We start from the raw sequence: 21171 nt of genomic DNA on the forward strand, positions 1-21171 counted from the left end.
GACTGAGCATTGTTGAGATCCTTTTGTGACTCCTGTTTCTTGACTACCCCGGTATCATGATCATAGCATGTGCATTTCATATAGGTCTGTATACTCATACTTTTGTACTGGGCGTTCTTATCGCTCACGTCCTCGGTTTTGTTTATTCTTGGACACCCCATTCCCACGGGGCAGGCCTCAGGTTGGACAGCTCAGGAGGAGCAGGAGGAGGACGTTGAGTAGCTGGTTGGTTTAGTTTATCGGTACTGTTTTGATTCGATATGGTTGTATTGGATATTTTATTTTGAGTTATTCTAGACTTCGATTGGGTTGTATAACCATTATTGTTGTTGACTATTTCCGCTGTTATCTCTGATTATTGTTAATTAGGTTAATTGCATGCTTAGTTTTTGATTAGTAGGTGATTCTGGAACGGGTCACTACACATTCTGAGTATTTCATTTATTAAATCAAGTATTTTAAAATTTAAATTAAGTATTTCATAAGTAAAACTAAGTATTTCAAAAAATTCAATTAGTTGCGTAAAGTTTTTTTTTTAAAATGCATACTCGAATATCCAGGTTTTTAATACACATTCTGAGTATTTCATTTACTAAATCAAGTATTTTAAAATTGAAATTAAGTATTTTACAAGTAAAACTAAGTATTTCAAAAAATTCAATTAGTTGCGGTTTTTATTTAAATGCATATTCGAATATCCAGTTTTTAATAAACATTCTGAGTATTTCATTTACTAAATCAAGTATTTTAAAATTGAAATTAAGTATTTTATAAGTAAAACTAAGTATTTCAAAAAATTCAATTAGTTGTGAATTTGTTTTTTTTTTAATAAAAAATATTTAAATTAAATATACAAGTCATCCAAATGAATCGGGATTGATGAGTGGAAAGAGAAGATGTGCAACCAAAATAAGTATTTATATACTTTTTTTATTAATTGAAAGGGTAAAAATGTAAAAATGCATGAAATATGTAGTAAAAGCTAAGTTGGTGTTTTGTCAGGTACTAAATTTAAAAAAAAAAACTGTTGGGTACTGAATTTTAAATTAATCTTGCACAGATGTATTTTTCTACAAATTACCCATATTTTATTCTCTGTCACGTACAAATGTGCCACCAAAGTCAATCCAGCCCACAAAATACAGAGTGGGAGACCAAAAACGCGTGGAAATGTATCTGTCGAAACTCATATATTATAAGAAAATAAAACAGCTCTTCGTTGACCACTCTCCTTTATTTCCTTCTTAGTTTCCTGCATCCCTTCATCCCGAGTCTCCTCTATTTCGTATCCGTGAATGAATTGTTTTTTTGGCTTGAATCCTGCAAGGTTAGAGAGTTGAAGTTGATGGGCAGTAATTTTACATATTGTTTACTTGATAGGCTCAAGGGTGTGTCGGAGTACTCGGTCTAATGAGAATTCTACTCCTTCCATGGGTTCTGTTGTTGTTCTTGTTCCGAATTCTGTCGGTTTCTTGGGTTTCTGGTCAGTGTTTGAGTTATCAAAAAGCATTGCTGTTGCATTTGAACAGCAGCCTTGTTTACAAGTCGGAAATTTCAAGAAGGCTGGTGAATTGGAACCAGAATGTAGACTGCTGCAAATGGGATGGGGTAGATTGTGATAGCACAGGACATGTGATAAGTTTAGAGCTCGATGGGGAGTCAATTTCAGGTGGTATCGAGAACTCGAGTCTTTTCAGTCTTAAAAATCTAGAGAAGCTAAATTTGGCACGCAACAGGTTCAACAATAGTCAGATTCCAAAAGGGATTCAGAATCTCACTAACTTGGTATTCTTGAATCTTTCAAATGCTGGTTTTGGCGGACAGATTCCCATTGAATTATCCACATTAAAGAGCTTGGTCAGTCTCGATCTCTCCAACGTCTTTCCAGACTTTCTTCATCCCTTAACACTCAAGAATCCAAATTTGACGGTGCTTGTTCAAAATCTCACTTCCCTTATAGAACTCAATCTTGACGGTGTCATGATTTCAGCTTCAGCAAGCGATTGGTTTCAAGCTTTATCTTCATCTTTACCCGATTTAAGAAATTTAAGCTTGCGGAACTGTGGTCTCTCAGGTCCCTTGGATTCTCTTTCACAGCTTCGTTTTCTTTCAGTTCTACGTCTTGACAGGAACAATTTGTCATCAACAGTTCCAGATACTCTCACAAAGTTCTCAAATTTGTCCACCTTGAGTCTCAGCTCTTGCTCTTTGCGTGGTTCCTTTCCCGAGATGACCTTCCGGCTATCCACTCTACAGAATCTTGATCTATCAAACAATGTGTTACTCGAGGGCACCATACCCCAGTTTCCTCAGATTGGATCTTTTAGGACTATAATTCTCAGCTACACTAACTTCTCAGGTACATTACCAGATTCCATAGGCAATCTTAGAATGTTGTCCATGCTAGTCCTGTCTAATTGCAATTTTATTGGACCGATTCCATCCACAATAACAAACTTAACAGAACTGGTTAATGTGGATTTCTCGTTCAACTCGTTCACCGGTTCCATCCCGCCATTTCAAATGTCCAAGAAACTTGAATACATAGACCTCAGTTACAATAAACTCATGGGATCGATTTCTTCCAGGCATTTTGAAGGTCTCACAAATCTGACATTTATAAATTTGGGTTTCAATTCACTCAATGGTAGCATTCCCTCGGCTCTTTTCAGTCTCCCTTCACTGCAGAAACTTCAGCTCTCTAATAACCAATTTAGTGATCAAGTCCAAGAATTTTCCACCACGAAGTCCTCCAACCTCGATACACTAGATTTGAGCAGTAACATGTTGAAAGGTCCCATTCCCATGTCATTTTTTAACCTTGAAATGCTTAATGTCCTATCACTTTCCTTCAACTCCTTCAGTGGCACCATACAGCTGGAAATGATTCGAACGATTCCTAATCTTGCAAGGCTGGAGCTTGGTTACAACAACTTGACAGTTGAAGTAAGAACCACAAATTCAAGTCTATCCAGGTTAAATTTGGCCTCCTGTAAGCTGAAAAACTTTCCTGATCTGAGGAACCAAACAAAATTGACTTTTTTGGACCTATCAAATAATCTTATTAGCGGAGAAATACCTAATTGGATTTGGGAAATTGGAAATGGACGACTCATGCATTTGAATCTTTCTTACAATAATCTGGTTGGTCTACAAATGCCATACAATATGCCGAGTACGCTTTACATGCTAGACTTGCACTCAAACCAACTCCATGGTGAGATTCCAACTCCCCCAAAATCAGTTATATATGTAGATTACTCGAGTAATAGCTTTCGACAACCTATCCCAGATGATATTGGCAATTTCACTCGCTTTGCTTCTTTTTTGTCATTGGCAAATAATAGCATTACTGGATTGGTTCCTACATCCCTTTGTAGTGCAAGTAACCTTCAAGTTCTTGACCTATCTGGCAACTTACTGAGTGGTAGTATACCACCCTGTCTCTTAAGAAATAACAAGAGTCTTGGAGTACTGAATCTTGGTAGAAACAACATTAGTGGTGATATCCCTGATAGTTTTTCTATCAGTTGTGGCCTAAAAACTCTAGACCTCAGCAGGAACAATTTGGAAGGGAAAATTCCAGTATCCTTGGCCAAATGCACATCTTTAGAAGTCATGAATGTTGGAAACAACAATATTTATGATGCATTCCCATGCATGCTACAAACATCATCTAGCTTGCGTGTTCTTGTCTTGCGGTCCAACAAGTTTCATGGAGGTATCACATGTCCTGAGGTAAACCAGAGCTGGCCAAATCTTCAAATCATCGATATAGCTTCTAACAACTTCGTTGAGTATCTGAATTCATCCTGCTTCTCAAGTTGGAGAAGAATGATGCAGGAAAGTGATGGGTCAGGCCACATAGGCTTTAACTATCTGAAACTGGCCAATTTATATTACCAGGACACAGTGACAGTAACCATCAAAGGACTGGAGTTGGAGCTTGTCAAGATTTTGACTATCTTCACATCGATTGATTTCTCGGTCAATAATTTTCGAGGGGAGATTCCTGAAGCAGTAGGACAACTCAATTCACTTTACGTTCTCAACTTATCACACAATAGTCTCACAGGAACAATTCCAAAATCAATAGGAAACTTAACAGGGCTCGGATCACTTGACCTTTCAAGAAACCAGCTGACAGGAATGATACCAGATGAGCTAGCAAGTCTGACATTCCTTTCGTTCTTGAATTTCTCCTACAATAAGCTATTTGGAAGAATCCCCTCGGGCCCTCAATTACAAACATTTACTGAAGAAAGCTACATAGGAAACACAGGCCTATGTGGGTTCCCTTTGAACACAGCCTGTGAGGTTTCCCCACCGGTAGCAGAGGAGCTATTAAGTAGTGCAATTATAACAGAATTTGATTGGCAATTCATACTCACTGGTTTGGGATATGGGTTTGGGGCAGCATTAGTCATTGCACCTCTTGCGTTCTGCAAACAATGGAGGGATCAGTGCAACAAGCACATGGACCAATTTATAGGGCTTATATTTTCAAGTTATGCATTCAGTTATGTAAGGTATGATGGAAAATTTGAGGCGATAGCAGACACTGAAGATGAGACTTCGGATGACGATGAAGATAACAAGGAAGATGACTTATCACGAGGAAGGTACTGCATATTTTGCACCAAATTTGACATCCAACTTACAAATGCAGTGCACAATATGAAATGTACATGCCATTACTTTCCACCCACATTCTCCTCTTATTCTACATCATCATCTTCTTCTTCTGTACTGTTCATGTATGGTAGAAAATTTTGAATCTTTTCCTAGTTTACATGTTTCACTTTGTACAGATACTCTATAGTTGAAGAATGCAATGGCACCCCAACAAGGGACAATGAAGATAAATTTTTTTCAGTGTTACGTGAACATATTTCTTTTTATCATAGAACCCAGAAAAAAATAAAAAGAAAAAGAAACACCAAATAAACAAACGTCGACTGACATTACTATACTGGTTGAGGAAATTGTACGAACATGTGGAACACACACTAAAACAGTTACAACGCAGCCTTCATAAAGATCATCGTATGCCCAAAATGGCAATTCTACTCTTCATCGCAAACAAATTATAATCACAGCTAAAAAAAGTATAGGGCCAAAGATTATCAAAAGATACAGTACGCAAAGAAGGGATGATGCATTATTCATCAAGTTTTGAAAACAGAATGAAACCAAAACAGGCAATGCAGAGTTTGAGAGAATATAAAGTACCAATTGACGGGAGAATAATCGGAGCTTATCGTACGGTAATCGGTTCTTTTTATTTTCTACGGGAAAATAAACAATTATACAATTTTCAGTGAACATATTGTGTATTTGTAATTTTATTTTTATCATATTAAAATACAATAAATTTATTTAAAAAATCAACTTCATCAAACTTACCACAGATAATTCAATTGCCTACATAACTAAATTTGTAAAACAAAATATTATTTTTGTTAAAAACATAAAATTTGAGCATGAAATTACCTTTAAAATGACCCACAACTCAACTCTAGGGAAAAAAGTAATTTTTTATTTTTAAAAAGTGATGTGTTGGGTTTTTTTCTTTTTTTTTTCCTGAATAGTTTTTTTTAGTCAATAAAAGATTAATTATAATGAAGTCTTGAATCCGATACTTCGTTCTAAATTATAGATTTTGATATTGTATGAATTATAAATCATCGGTTTTCTCTGACTTTTTTCTTAATAATTGAAGTGTTTAGCTTATCAAAATTTTATAATCCAAAGATACCATTTTTAAGACTTCAAAAATGACTTATTTATTACAAGAAAAAGATATTATTATCAAAATAAGCTATTTTTTGTCTTTTAGATAAATAATTGAATAAACTATTTAATAAAATACTTTTTTAAGTTTTGTATCCAAACTCGAACTTATTTAACCGGACATAAAACTTTCCCAAGATCAATTATAATTAAATTTATTAATCGATAATTTACAACTTGGGAAATCCCAAATGCACATTATAAATTTATTTTATTAGTTAAATAAAACAAAATAAATTTATGTTACCCTCATAATGGACTTGAAGTTAATGAGTTTGAAAAATGATTATGATAAGTACTTGAGGTTAATGATTTTGGAAAATAAAATTCCATTAAATTTTTTTAGTAGAATTCTAGTTAGACTGCGAGAGTTACAAATCCTAGTTGACAAAGGCACTGTTTGGTTCGTGTGATATGATAAGTAAATTATTATATATAATAAGAGTGATCATAAAATAAAAAGTAAGGATAAACAACACATTATGATAAATTATATGATGTTTGACAAGAGTTTACCTTGTTTGATAATTTTTGTTAATTATTTACTAAAATGCCTCATCATATATTAGTTAGTAATATATTCTTAAAATGATTGAATAAATAAATAAAATTCCTAGAGTTAATTGATTTAAAAAATTATAAATAAAAATAAAATATTATATTAATTATTAAATTTTCATTAATTCTAATTTCCGAAAAAATCTAAAAAAATCGATTAATATTATAAAAAATAATTAAATTTTGATAATAACATAAATATGTATTTATTGTGATAATTAAAATATTAATACAAATTTGAATATTAAATAATGGTTAATAACAATTATAATATTACATTTAAAAATAATATAAAATAAAAATATGATCAATAATAATTAAATTATTTATAATATTAGTCAAATTAAAAATTATATTTAAATATTATTAAATTTTTTGAATTTATCATTATTTTAAAATTTAGAATATTAAAAAAAATTTAAATTAATCAAACATAATCTCTTCTCCTCCAAAAGATTATATAATCACTAACAAGAGGATAATAATGCATATAGTGCGGGCCGAGTGAGGGCTGAACGAGCTTATCACAATCTTAATCATGCATACCAAACACATGATAAGTGAATGATTAAAAATCAATCTCCCCTTAGGTCATCTCCAACCCTGCGCTCTCATAGCGTGAAACGCTATGTCAGCGCAGGGTTTCCACTCCAATGGAGGTTGGGCATTTCTCCAAAATAGCGCAGCCTCCCTCCTCTGCGCCGAGAAACCCAGCGCCAAAATGGCGCTGAGTTTGGGCCTTTTTATTTTTTTAAATTTTTTTAATTAATATAAATATGTATTAAATATTTTTAATAATATTATTATATAATTGATGAGTAAAATTAAATCGTGTTGATATAAAATATAATAAAAATTAAAACACAAAAAAAATTAATTCTAATTATATTAGAAAATTTTTAAAAATATTTCTAGTTTTTTATTTTATTTTTGACAATTTGAACTCTCGTAAATATATAATGGATAAAATATCAGAAAAATCAACAGCAAAATTTTGAAATTAAAATACCCAATTGAAATACAAAATACAAAGATAATACATAATGGGAATACAAATTCGAAGATAATACATAATTGAAAATTACAAAGATAACAATGCAAATAAAAATATAAAAATGACAAACAAGGTAGATGATCAATAATCTTCTAAATTAGATCTCGATCCTCCAAAATCACCAAAATATTCCCCAAATGTGTCATTTTCATGTTGTCCATGTTCTTCATTTCTTTTTTTTTTTTCAAAATTTTGTGTAAAATCCAAGATTTCGATTTTATCATGATAATACTTGTAATTTTAGATTTGAATTATTCTATCGTGTACAACATTTTGAACTCAAGAATTTAAAATAATATCGTGTATATTTTCGAACTTTGAGCAGATAAGGATCTAAGATTTCGAGATGATATTGAGATACCGAAATAAAAATCAAGCCAAGGATAATACAACACTTAGAATTCGAATTCAATGGTGTATTTAATGGATAATTTCGAAATTTGATAGGGATGAAAGATTTAGATATCACCCAAGATCATGGATAGATCACGATTCTAGATGAAGATTTGATTCAAGTTTAAACGCGCGGATAAAACATGATCGGATAGCAGCCAACCCCTGTAAATAGGAGGGCCTAGTATCTCGAAAATCACACCATTCTCTCCTCCAAATTTTTGAGTTTTCTCTCCCTAGTTCCCCTAGGTATTTTCGAGATTTGCTCAGCCGAGTAGCGAAGCGCTGCCGTCCAGCCGCCGAAGAAGGAAATTCGAAATTTCATGTGCAACCAATCCTAGCCTTTCACGTTTTTCTCGAAGAATTTCAGGTAAGTGGGCTTGTTTTAAATTGTTGCATTTTCGGTGCATGTATTTTCGGTTTTTAAAAGATTCAGTCGAGTACACTTCTCCTTCTACCCCCTTCTGGTTACGAATTTTAGGCATGGTTTATGTTTTGACACTGTGAGGATTCAACCCGATATGGGAAAGAATTCCAACCATGATATGACCCTCATACGGTAGGGATATAACCGATTCGGCCTCGCTAAAAGTATAGCAAATTTCAAGAAAATCCGCGATGTGCGTGTTTGGGTCATCTACTGCAGTTCCTCCAAATTGGACTGTGTTCTGAATCATCTGTATTATGGCTGGCTTGATTTCAAAGTAATTTGCCCGCACGATAGGCCTCACAATGCTAGGGTGTGCACCCTCCAAAGAAGGTTGGGTATACTCCAGCATTGGTATGTGGCGCGGTATCTCCACATGTCTATCTTCACGACGTTCTTCCTATTGATCATTCAACTGCCTCTCCATCAGTTCTTTTAGTCTCTGCTGCTGTCTTCTCCTGCGGAAAGTTCTTTCGATTTCAGGATCAAACTCAAGCTCCACGTCAAGTGACTTTGGCATGCACTAGACAAGATATCTGGAATAAAATATGGAGTGTTAGCTAAAGAAAAATAAAATAACGCTAAAAAAAATGACTAAAAATAAAATTGTAGATTAACAGTCCCCGGCAACGGCGCCAAAAACTTGATCGAGCAAAAATTGCACTACAGAATCCTCAATAAAAATATGATTTTGTATGCTCAAAAGTAATCGCAAGTTCACGATGTCAAGTAATAGTATAATGTATGTGAGTACGAGTATCGTTCCACTAAGGATTGTATTTAACAATTATTCTTTTCAGTTATGAGATCTTCAGCAACGAAAATTTGATTGAGTGATTAATACTACTATGCTCAAAGAAAGATGCAAATAAAATGATTTAATAAGTTATGACTGAGAATTAATATCTAAAATGTTGTGTAAAATTCAATGAGAAATGAATTTGTTGGGAATTTCGGTTCACCTACCCCTCGTTAATTAATTAATTCGTTCGAAAGTGATTAAATGTTTCCGACAGGATTTCTTATTCTATTGAACGCACTCTCTCGAGCTATGCCAAAATAATTCTACTCAATGAAGTAATTAAATATCTTTAATTATTTATCAAGAGTGAATCGCATTTCGATCTATGAAATCCCCTAGTTTTCGACCCTAAGGACTATGACTATCGGCGCGTATCCAATTTCATATATCTATGTAAATTGTAGATCCACGGATTATACTACTCGTTCATATCACAAGTTATTCTATCAAACTCACTCGCAATATAAAAACGTTGTTAAAGTTAGCTATGCTCTAACAACACAATCAAACAATAGTATAATCAAGAATAACACAATAATAGAATATAAATTAATTCAAATTAAAGTTTGGGGTAGGCTCTCCTTAAATCCCAACAAATATTCAAGTTTAGCTACTAGAATTCATGATTGAAATCAACAAAATTAAGTTCAAGTGACAAAAACTAAATACGAAATACTAGAAGTGCCGAAAAACGCGAAGAACGATGCCCGGAAATCTTCAAATCTTCAATCCAAGCTCCAAGTGCTCTCTAAGGCTTGTGGTAGCTGAATAATGGAGTCTCAATGATCCTTAATTCGTGTCTCCCCCTTTCCATATCTTCCCTTCTCCAAAATAAGGTAAAAGATCGGGCAACAAATCTTGCCAAAATTAGGTGGCGCTCGGACGGTAAAGAATTACCGCTCGAGCGCCACACTCTCTGTAATTTCTTCATTGTGGATCATTTCTCGCGCTCGGGCTGTAGAATTTCACCGCCCGAGCGCCACATCTTTTGTCCGTCTCTTCAGCAACTCGCTTCTCGTGCCCGAGCGGTAGAAAATTACCGCTCGGGCGCCAACATTTCTGTACACAATCTTGTTGGCTTAGCACTTGGCCCGGAATTCCGTTTTTCCGGCCATTTTTCCTGCAAATTCGTCACATCCAAGTGAGACACGATCACATGCAAATGTTTACTCTAAAATGAACAAAATGTAAACGAAATGTACGCATGCACAATGCAAACACACACAAACTAATGCAATAAAACATGTAAAAATCACACACATCACTCGCCCCCTTAGATGAGTAAAAATTAGGGACTGATATCAGTAAACTATATAAAGTTGAGGAATCTCAGTGTCTGGTAAATGTTATACATGTAATGTGAATGATATACAAGTTATTGTGTTTCAAAATTTGCATGTTGTTATTTTGTACTCGAACGGCCCCCACTTGCTGAGTATTTCCCAAAATATTCACCCCTTACTCCCCTCTACAGATAAATCAGAAGAGCAGGTTGAGGAAGAAGAGTCAGAACAAATTCTGGGGCTGTTGATTAAATTCGAGAATTGTAGTATTTAAATTTCGAATTTTCGTAATTTCATTTGTGAGACGTTTCCGCATTTTATTTTATTACGTTGGAAAGACATTGGTATTATTTTGAGATTTATGAAATAAACTGGTTTTGGTTTATACTGTGCTACGAGGTTGGTTGTTTTTCGATTGTGTGATGGATGAAAAACGCCGATGTCAACTAACCCCGGTCTCGGGACGTGACATTTTAGTGGTATCGGAGCCGCTAGGTTCATAATCCAAGTGGGAAAAAATTGATTATCGAAAAAAAAAACGAAAAAGTTTCTGACGAATTTTTACTCGAAGCCGATGCTATCCCCTTCGAAACGGCCCAACGAACGATACTCACCACCCTAAAGTCGTGAGGTAGGGGTCAAAATCGCAAAAATCCATCGTTTAGGCCTCCAAAACCTCGTTTTTGCCGTTTTAGGAAAGTTTCGTAACCCCTATAACTTTTCGTAGGGAACTCCGAATTCGATTTCGTCAACTGTTCTGGAATCCTCTCGACATATGCTTCGAATCCATAAGTCTATCTCAAAACTTTCCATTTTTGGAAATTTTCGAAAATTTTGATTATTTTCATATAATTGACTATGTATAACCTTGATATTTTTATTTTGTCATATTAATGATATTTTGAGCATTTCTTTTCTTTATTGTTTCCAGGAAATGGCTCGTATGTGTGTCACCGCGCGTAAGAAAATAACCCCGATTACTCATAAGGAAACGATTCAGTTGGACAATCACTGACCTCACACGCGCTCAGGCTGCTATACGTTTAAAGGAATTGACCCTAGGCAACCAGGATAAGACTATTAGAAGACTGAGAGCTAATAACTTCGAGAGGAGGCAACAAGTGGAAAATTTGACTACCAAACTGGAGGCAGCAGAGAAGAGGTTTGACGAGATCTTTCAAATGTTCGAGCTCACTAAAGAGCATAATTCCGAGCTTCGAGACTTGTAGTCATAATAGTGGGTCAAGCCAAGCGGGCTAAGGAGGAGGTGGATCGACTCGCCAGGGAGTCGTCTGAAGCACAACTAAGAGACAAAAAGAAAATTGATGAGTCATGGGATATGATTATGCAGTTGTCTGAGGGTAATCAAAGGCTGTCCAAGGAGGTAGACAAAGGTAAAGTAAAGAAGAAAGAGCTCATCGAGAAAAATAAGGCAAACGGTATACATGCACGAAACGAGTTGAATGACACTATAGGAAAGATTTTGTTCCACCGTGAAGAGATTGCTGAGTTGAGATTAGAGAATCAAACAATCCAGTTGCAGCTTGCAGACTCGTTAGACCCGGAGGTTCCAGAGGAGGATCCCGAGGAGGAAGAAGCCCCACCTGATGTGGCCGTGGGGAATGGAGAGATAGCGGATTAGAGTGTTTTAATGAACCATTCTTAGTAGTTTATTCCCATTGTTGCTACATTTTCTTTCTTTCAGTACATTTATTTATTTCGTTTAGATTGGTCATGTTCATTTATTTTTCCTGCTTGAGAAATCAATAAAATATTTTATTTGTTCCATTGTTTTCAATTTACTTTTGCACAATCTATTGCATAAATCCTACTCGTACTACAAATTCTTAGAACTTGCAATTGTAGGAAATGGCCGGAAGACCCCCACGAAACAATCGCAACCCGCGGTACGCTAACCACCGCAACGAAAATAACGAAGATCCAAATGTGGGCGGAAATCCACCTCCCAGGGTGGGCCTAAGCCAAGTTGAGCTTATGGCCATAGCCACCATTATGGCTACAACACTGCAAGGGTTGGGAAACCCGAACACCCATCCACCACCACCACCACCAAATGGAATCAAATTTCATTATGAGTCTCTCCGAAAGAACAGATGTCCGATATTCAGAGGGGACGCTGATCCCGAAGTTGGCCAGAGTTGGCTAAAGAGTGTCGAGACTCAATTGAGGCTATTGGAAGGTCCCGAGGCACTCAAAGTGGATGTGATTGTGCCTTTTCTGGAGGACAGAGCAGCTAAATGGTGGGAAGCAGTCTCGCCAGCCATGACCGCTGTTGGACCAATCACATGGCGAAACTTCCGAGAAACATTTTTGAAACAGTACTATCCGGCAGAAGTCAGATTGCAGAAGTTAAGTGAGTTTGAAAATCTCACTCAGGCTCCAGATATGTCAGTAGTGGAGTACAATTCTCAGTTCAATGCCCTTGGGGCGTATGCTCCGGCAATCATGGCGGACGAAGTCTTGAAGCTACACGGTTTCAAGAAGGGATTGAACAGCCAAATCTAGTCGGCCTTAGCAGTGTATCAGCCTGTCAATTTGCAGATCTTATGGGCTTAGCTATCCAAGCTGAAACCGATATCCGTCGAAGAGAGGCAGAAAATAAAAACAAGCGTCCTCTTATCAGTCCGTCTTCCCAAAGTGGTCAAAAGTTCAGGAAACCCAATCAATCAGCGGACCTTCTTCAGGGCAACTCTCAGAAGCCACTAACTACCAAGGACCCAAACCGTGCCCAAATGCGGTTTCAGACACCCCGGAGAATGCCGAAGGGCCAGCGGCGTATGCTTTAGATGCGGAAAATCAAGGCACAGAATTTCAGAGTGCCCTACCACTGCCAACCAACCAGCAGGGCCCAACAAAGGAACTGGGTCGAATGTGGGAGCTAACCCCAACAAACCAAAGGAGAATAAGCCTAATGCCAGGGTGTTTGCCATGACTCAAGAGAAGGCAGACGACGCAAGCGACGTCGTGTCAGGTATCATATTTATTCAGCAAGTGCCTGCTTATGTGTTATTTGACTGTGGTGCTACGCATTCTTTTATGTCTAATAGATTTGCTAAGAAGTTAGGATGTAAGCCTGAGAAACTAAATGAGCCTTTTCGAATAGCCACACCTACAAATAGGGCCATCGAAACCCACAAAATTTACAGAGATTTTAGAATCAGTATCTATAATCAGACTTTCAGCGCCGACTTGATACAGTTGAGCATGGTCGATTTTGACATCATTCTAGGGATGGATTGGTTAGCAAGAAACAATGCAACAGTAGATTGCAAGGTAAAGGGAGCCAAACTTCGAACCCCAGATCAGAAAGAAGTCGTATTTCACGGTAAATCCAAGAAACAAAAAGCACTCCTTTCCGCTTCCCAAACATGGAAGGCCATGAAATCCGGAGAAGACATCTACCTAGAAATGATCAACGAAGTGCAAGGAGAAGTCGAACAAAGGATAGAAGACATCCCAATAGTACGTGAGTTCTCGGATGTTTTTCCAGAAGAACTCCTAGGGACAATCCCGGACCGCGAAGTTGAGTTCGAAATTAATCTAGTTCCTGGTGCAGCACCGATTTCTAAAGCACCTTACAGGATGGAGCCAGCTGAACTCAAGGAGTTAAAGGAGCAACTCCAGGAATTGCTGGACAAAATGCAAGTTCGACCTAGCGTGTCCCCATGGAGAGCACCAGTACTCTTTGTAAAGAAGAAGGATGTGAGTATGAGATTGTGAATCGACTATAGAGAACTGAACAAGATAACTATCAAGAACCGGTACCCTCTCCCGAGGATAGACGACCTATTTGATCAGCTTAAGGGAGCTGCGGTCTTTTCTAAACTGGATCTGAGGACTGGATACCACCAACTGAAGGTCAGGGCTGAAGATATCCCCAAAAAAACTTTTCGGACAAGATATGAGCATTATGAGTTCACAGTGATGTCTTTTGGGCTGACCAATGCGCCTGCAGCCTTCATGGACCTAATGAACAGAGTGTTCAAACCATTCCTAGACCGATTCATAGTGGTGTTTATTGACGACATCCTCGTCTATTCTTCCAACGAGAAAGGGCATGAAAAACACCTCCTCCTTGCACTGAAGACTCTGACAGAGAAAGAGCTCTATGCTAAGTTTAAGAAATGTGAGTTCTGTCTGAAGAGTATATCCTTCTTAGGACATGTGATCTCTGAAACAGGAGTAGAAGTGGACCCCAAGAAAGTCGAGGCAATTACAGAATTACCAAAGCCTAAGAACGCCAAAGACATCAGGAGCTTTCTGGGACTGGTAGGTTATTACAGAAAGTTCGTCGAAGGTTTTTCTTCAATCGCCATACCACTGACTAAACTCACTCCAAGTTCGTCTGGGACGAAGGTTGTGAGAAAAGTTTTCAGACATTAAAAGAAAAGCTCGCATCCACGCCAGTACAAATCTTACCCACTGAAGATAAGGAATTCACCTAAGGAAGGTCTGAGATGCGTACTCATGCAAGAGGGAAGAGTGATCACCTACGCATCAAGGAAGTTGAAACCGCACGAACGGAACTACCCTACGCATGATCTTGAGCTAGCAGCGGTTGTCTTTGCCTTAAAAATTTGGAGGCACTATCTCTATGGCGCCAAGTGTGAAATTTTCACAGATCACCAGAGCCTCAAGTACTTGTTCACCCAAAAAGAACTAAACATGAGGCAAAAACGGCAGATCGAACCACCCAAAAAGAACTAAACATGAGGCAAAGACGGTGGATCGAACTACTGAAGGATTACGACTTGACTATAAGTTACCATCCAGGTAAAGCGAACAAAGTGGCCGATGCTCTGAGTAGGAAAAATGGAGGCAAGATCGCTCTAGCTTCACTCTTCGCTTAGCCATGTCTGCGAGAGACCATCAAGTCAAGTCAGGACCGAGACCCGGAGCTAAAGAAACTTAAGGAGCAAGTCGAAAGCGGGAAGTCTCAAGACCTAAAAATTGATGACAAGGGAGTCCTATGGATTAATGGACGACTGTGTGTACCGGACAACGGTAACCTTCGCCAAGAAATACTATCAGAAGCACACAAGTCCAAGTTTTCAGTCCATCCAGGGAGTACAAAAATGTACCGAGACCTTAAGGAAAATTTCTGGTGGAACGGAATGAAAAGAGACGTGGCATAATTTGTCTCTAGATACCAAATTTGTCAACGGGTCAAAGCAGAGCACCAACGATCCGGAAGATTATTGCAACCCTTGGAGATACCAGAGTGGAAATGGGAACATATCTCCATGGACTTTGTTTAAGGTTACCAAAGTCGAGGCAAGGTCATGACGGAATATTGGTAATCGTAGATAAACTTACAAAATCTGCACACTTCCTACCGGTCCGTATGAACTACAATCTGGACAAGTTAGCTACACTTTACATGTACAATATTGTACGACTTCATGGAGTACCAGTGAGCATCCTGTCTGACCGAGATCCAAGGTTCATCTCACGCTTTTGGAAGAGCTTCCAAGGGGCCATGGGAACAAAAGTTACTCTTAGCACAGCCTATCACCCTCAAACCGATGGTCAAACCGAGAGAACAGTTCAAACCCTAGAAGACATGCTGCGAGCATGCGCCCTAGAATTCAGTAGTAATTGGAGCAATCATCTACCATTGATCGAGTTTTCTTATAATAACAGCTATCACAACAGTATTGGGATGGCTCCATATGCAGCTCTGTATGGAAGGAAATGTCGGTCACCCTTATATTGGGATGAAGTGGGAGAGAAGGCAGTATTAGGACCCGAAATTGTACAGATAACAGTAGACAAGGTTACAGTTGTCCGAGAGAAATTCAAGGCAGTTCAAGACTGACAAAAGAGTTGGGCAGACCTGAAAATAAGGCCAGTAGAATTCAGCATCGGCGAGAAGGCCTACGTAAAAGTCTCGCCTATGAAAGGAGTTGTTCGGTTCAGTAAAGCTGGGAAGCTAAACCCCGTTATGTGAGACCCTTTGAAATTTTGGAAAAGGTAGGCACACTGGCATACAGACTGGCACTACCACCAAACATGTCTAGAATTCATAATGTTTTCCGCGTGTCCCAACTACGGAAATACATCTTGGATCCCAGTCACGTGTTAGAAGTAGAACCGCTCATGATCGAAAGTAAATTGGGAGAAGAGCTGAAGTACGAAGAAGTTCCCATCAGAATCGTGGACACCAAGGACCAAGTACTAAGGCGACGAAGCATTACCTACGTCAAGGTGCAATGGTCTAACCACACTGAAAGAGAAGCCACGTGGGAGCTAGAAGAAAGGATGAAGAACCAATACCCGTACCTCTTCATAGATCAATTCAACTCAAGTTTCGAGGACGAAACTTTCCATAAGGAGGGAGGGATGTAAAATCCAAGATTTCGATTTTATCATGATAATACTTTTAATTTTAGATTTGAATAATTATAATCGTGTACAACATTTTGAACTCAAGAATTTAAAATAATATCGTATATATTTTCGAACTTTGAGCAGATAAGGATCTAAGATTTCGAGATGATATTGAGATACCGAGATAAAAATCAAGCCAAGGATCATACAACACTTAGAATTCGAATTCAATGGTGTATTTAATGGATAATTTCGAAATTTGATAGGGATGAAAGATTTAGATATCACCCAAGATCATGGATAGATCACGATTCTAGTTGAAGATTTGATTCAAGTTTAAACGCGCGGATAATATATGATCGGATAGCAGCCAACCCCTATAAATAGGAGGGCCTAGTATCTCGAAAATCACACCATTCTCTCCTCCAAATTTTCGAGTTTTCTCTCCCTAGTTCCCCTAGGTATTTCGAGATTTGCTCAGCCGAGTAGCGAAGCGCTGCCGTCCAGCCGCCGAAGAAGGAAATTCAAAATTTCCTGTGCAACCAATCCTAGCCTTTCACGTTTTTCTCGAATAATTTCAGGTAAGTGGGCTTGTTTTAAATTGTTGCATTTTCGGTGCATGTATTTTCGGGTTTTTAAAAGATTCGGTTGAGTACACTTCTCCTTCTACCCCTTTTTGGTTACGACTTTTGGGCATGATTTATGTTTTAACACTGTGAGGATTCAACCCGATATGGTTAGGAATTCCAACCATGATATGACCCTCATACGGTGGGGATATAACCGATTCGGCCTCGCCCCCTTAGATGAGTAAAAATTAGGGACTGATATCAGTAAACCATAGAAAGTCGAGGAATCTCAGTGTCTGGTAAATGTTATGCATGTAATGTGAATGATGTACAAGTTATTGTGTTTCAAATTTTGCATGTTGTTATTTTGTACTCAAACGGCCCCCACTTGCTGAGTATTTCCCAAAATACTCACCCCTTACTCCCCTCCCCGGATAAATCCGAAGAGCAGGCCGATGTCAACTAACCCCGGTCTCGGGGCGTGACATTTTGGCTCGTTCCTTTCGAACAATTTCGCGAATTTCAAGATCACCTATCGTGCTTAAATCCATGTACAAAACTTTATTCTCCTCTTGAAGGGTTGCTAATGCTATTTGTTGTTGTCTAGTTTCAATTTTTTTTTGTTGATTTGCTAATTTGAGCTGCTCATTTTGCAATGCTAGGAGTTTCATCTCATAACTTTGTTGAAGTTCAGGTGGATCCTTTTTGTAATACATTTATAAGATCGTGATGCCCTTCTTTCATTGTAGATATCAATTCCAACATATCGGCGTCCCTTTTTTTCTTTAGTTTAGATTTTTTAACACCAATAGGTCGCTGGGATGAAGTTCCGCCTGCATTTTCATCACTACTTAAATTAATTGAAAACAGAGTTAATCCAGGAGAACCTGATATTGAGTATTTGGTGTCTGGCTATCTGACTGTTACGAGTCCAAACTGGTGACATGCATTCTTGCTGGTGCGCTCATTGGATTGATGTCACTCGATAATTTCTCCATATCTTTCATAATATACCACACATGATCATATTTGAATCCTATACTAAAATCAGCATCTTGCATGAACAATTTTTTGCTCAATTTAACTGTACGAAAATATCCAAATATTATCTTATAATAAATTAAACTGGTATTTAATAAATAGTTGAATAAGAAATACTTACAATATCCTCTTCTGATGCGCCACTTGGGCGGAGAGTTTCAATTTGACGAATGCATCCCCTTAGTTTTCCAACTTCACGAAGTATATTTCTCATGCGACAGTGCAATGATCTTTTGTTACGTACATGTAGATTGTTTGGTTTGCTGATGTTGTAAGCTTCTTCGATACAAGTCCAAAACTGATCTTTGGATTGATTGATACCTATTATAGGACTTTGGGATATATCAAGATACATATGACATAAGACTCTGTCTTCTTCGACATTGTAAGAAGCAGTTCTAGAATTTGAAGTCATTGAATTGCTTGGAATAAAGATTTGATTGGAATGAAAATTAAAGCTGTGATGATCTCATGAATCGGATCTATTTACTTATAGTAGAAAGAAGATAAGATTGTAATCTCATCCAACGGGCAAGATCAGATGTAATCTCATGCAACGGTCATAATACGGATAAGGTTGTAGATAGCACAATCCAATCCAACGGCCAGACTCTAGATAAGGCAATCTCATCCAATGGTCAATATGATGATAAGATTGTAATCTCAGTCCAACGGGCAAGATTAGATGTAATCTCATCCAACGGTCATAATACTGATGAGGTTGTAGATAACACAATCTAATTTAACGGATAGATTGTAGATAAGACAATCTCATCCAACGGTCATATTTTTTGATAAATTATTATATAATGCAACGAAATATCCTAGATTCTCACGTCACATTCTACGCTCTCACAAACTTGAAAATGAATTCTCATTTCCAATTTCGCACATCATCCTCTAGTTCATCTTCATTGTCTGATAATGAAGATGAAACACCTATTAATTGGATGGATGATTTTGAGAATTTGGATAATACACGAAATGCAATATTGAATATTGTAGCACAAGATCAACAGTTGGTTGCTACCTACATTATCCACCAAGAGCAAGAAGTCACACACGGAGGTTCAATACCAGGTCATATAGTAATTCACCGTGATCGGGAAATTGTCGACCGTAATCTGTTCAACGATTACTTTGCCGATAAACCAAGATATAACGAAGCAATGTTCCGACGGAGATTTCGAATGTGTCGAAATCTTTTTCTTCGTATAGTTGACGAAGTAAAAAATCATGATATTTACTTCACTCAAAGAAGTGATAGTGTGGGGCGTCTCGAGCTATCGAATATTCAAAAAACAACTGCTGCTTTGCGAATTTAGCCTATGCATTACCCGCGGATGCGACGGATGAATATATCAAAATTGAAGAGTCCACTGCAATTCAATGCATGCAACGCTTTTGTCGAGCCGATGGTAGAAGTTTTTGCTGAGCGATGCTTGAGATCTTCTACTGCCAATGATTTTGCCAAGTTACTTTATATTGGTAAACAACGCGGATCCCCTGGAATGTTGGGAAGTCTTGATTGCATGCCTTGGAAGTGGAAAAATTGTCCAACGGCTTGGGCGAGTCAATATGCAGGTCGTAGTAGTTCTCCAACAATAATTTTAGAAGCAGTAGCTGACTACGACCTTTGGATATGTCATGCATATTTTGGTATGCCCGGATCCAATAATGACATAAATGTTTTGGGATCGTCCAATCTATTTTCCAACATCGCACAAGGTATTGCCCCTCGAGCTCATTATACAATTGGAGGAAAAAGAATATGATACATGATATTACTTGGCTGATGATATTTATCCTAAATGGTCAACTATTGTACAATCTATCCACGATCCACACGCTCTAAAAAAGAAATATTTTGCAATGAAACAAGAATCCTGTAGAAAATACGTGGAGCGTGCATTTGGTGTTATCCAATCTCGATATGCGATTGTGACATCTCCAGCACGTGCTTGGAAGAAACATCATTTACATGATATAATGACATCATGTATTATAATGGACAATATGATTATCGAAAATGAACGTGACCTTAGCGCACCCATTGAAGATTTGAGAGAAGCACCAACTCCGGATGTAGAAATGGTTGTCGATGAGAATATCAGATTTCAAGAATTTCTCGCTCGATATAAAAGGATAAAAGACAAAGATGCTCACTATGCACTACGAAATGCTTTAATTGATTATTTGTGGGAGGAATATAGTTGTTCAGATATTTGTATTTGGATTCATATTAAGTTCTAAAAATAAATTATTTGTATTAAAATTATGTCAATTTTAATAATGAAGCATTTGTATTAATTCGTATTATAAATATTAGAGTTAATATATATAAGAATCAAATAAATTAATTTAACTATTAATAAATACAATTATAATTATAATACTAATGTTAACATTAATTATAATTATATTGTTAAATTTATAAATAAATAGTAAACAAAAAGAATATTCTAGGAATATACTTTTTAGTGTAAAGTTTGAAGTAAATGAGTTGGAGATGAATGTTACATTTGGTGCAGAAAATGCACTATTTTGACATTAATTATAATTGTATTTTTAAATTTATAAATAAATATTAAACAAAAAGAATATTATAGGAATATACTTTTTAGTGTAAAATTTGAAGTAAATGAGTTGGAGATGAATGCTACATTTGGTGCAGAAAATGCACTATTTTGGTGCAGAAACTGCACCAAAATAGATTTATGGATTGGAGATGGCCTTATCATGCACACCAAACAATACCAAAGAGTGTTGCTAATCCTAGATTAGGAAAATCGGTCAAGATTTGAAACGATAGTAAACCAAGAATCTTAGTGTAGTAAAACGAGTTACGAGTATATAAGAAAAATTATCTCCACTAATATCGAAATAATTGTTTTTATTAC

At 37.1% G+C, this 21171-nt stretch overlaps 2 protein-coding genes and 1 pseudogene across 2 annotated transcripts; all 3 read left to right on the forward strand.

The window, feature by feature from the left end:
* The first annotated feature begins 1096 nt into the window (after positions 1–1096).
* On the forward strand, positions 1097–4875 carry LOC140817743 (receptor-like protein 7). Its single transcript, XM_073177505.1, has one exon. The coding sequence runs from the start codon at positions 1411–1413 to the stop codon at positions 4774–4776; it is 3366 nt and encodes a 1121-aa protein (XP_073033606.1). The 5' UTR covers positions 1097–1410; the 3' UTR covers positions 4777–4875.
* A 7304-nt stretch (positions 4876–12179) lies between these two features.
* Positions 12180–14714, forward strand: LOC140818012 (uncharacterized). The gene is made up of 4 exons (XM_073177805.1): positions 12180–12804; positions 13016–13250; positions 13379–14033; positions 14130–14714. Exons 1-4 carry the CDS (start codon positions 12180–12182, stop codon positions 14712–14714), a joined length of 2100 nt encoding a protein of 699 aa, XP_073033906.1.
* A 1267-nt stretch (positions 14715–15981) lies between these two features.
* LOC140818486 (uncharacterized) lies at positions 15982–20615 on the forward strand (annotated as a pseudogene).
* Positions 20616–21171: the final 556 nt, after the last annotated feature.

This window comes from Primulina eburnea, chromosome 17 (assembly GCF_022965805.1).
Source record: "Primulina eburnea isolate SZY01 chromosome 17, ASM2296580v1, whole genome shotgun sequence".
Classification (NCBI taxonomy): domain Eukaryota; kingdom Viridiplantae; phylum Streptophyta; class Magnoliopsida; order Lamiales; family Gesneriaceae; genus Primulina; species Primulina eburnea.

What these genes read in the sequence shown, in the direction of transcription:
- LOC140817743 (XM_073177505.1), top strand. Translation starts at nt 1,411, where the DNA reads ATGAGAATTCTACTCCTTCCATGGGTTCTGTTGTTGTTCTTGTTCCGA.
- LOC140818012 (XM_073177805.1), top strand. Translation starts at nt 12,180, where the DNA reads ATGGCCGGAAGACCCCCACGAAACAATCGCAACCCGCGGTACGCTAAC. An exon ending in CGAAGTCTTGAAGCTACACG is followed by an intron (nt 12,805 to 13,015) that starts GTTTCAAGAAGG and finishes GACCTTCTTCAG; the next exon opens with GGCAACTCTCAGAAGCCACT. An exon ending in AGAATAAGCCTAATGCCAGG is followed by an intron (nt 13,251 to 13,378) that starts GTGTTTGCCATG and finishes TATGTCTAATAG; the next exon opens with ATTTGCTAAGAAGTTAGGAT.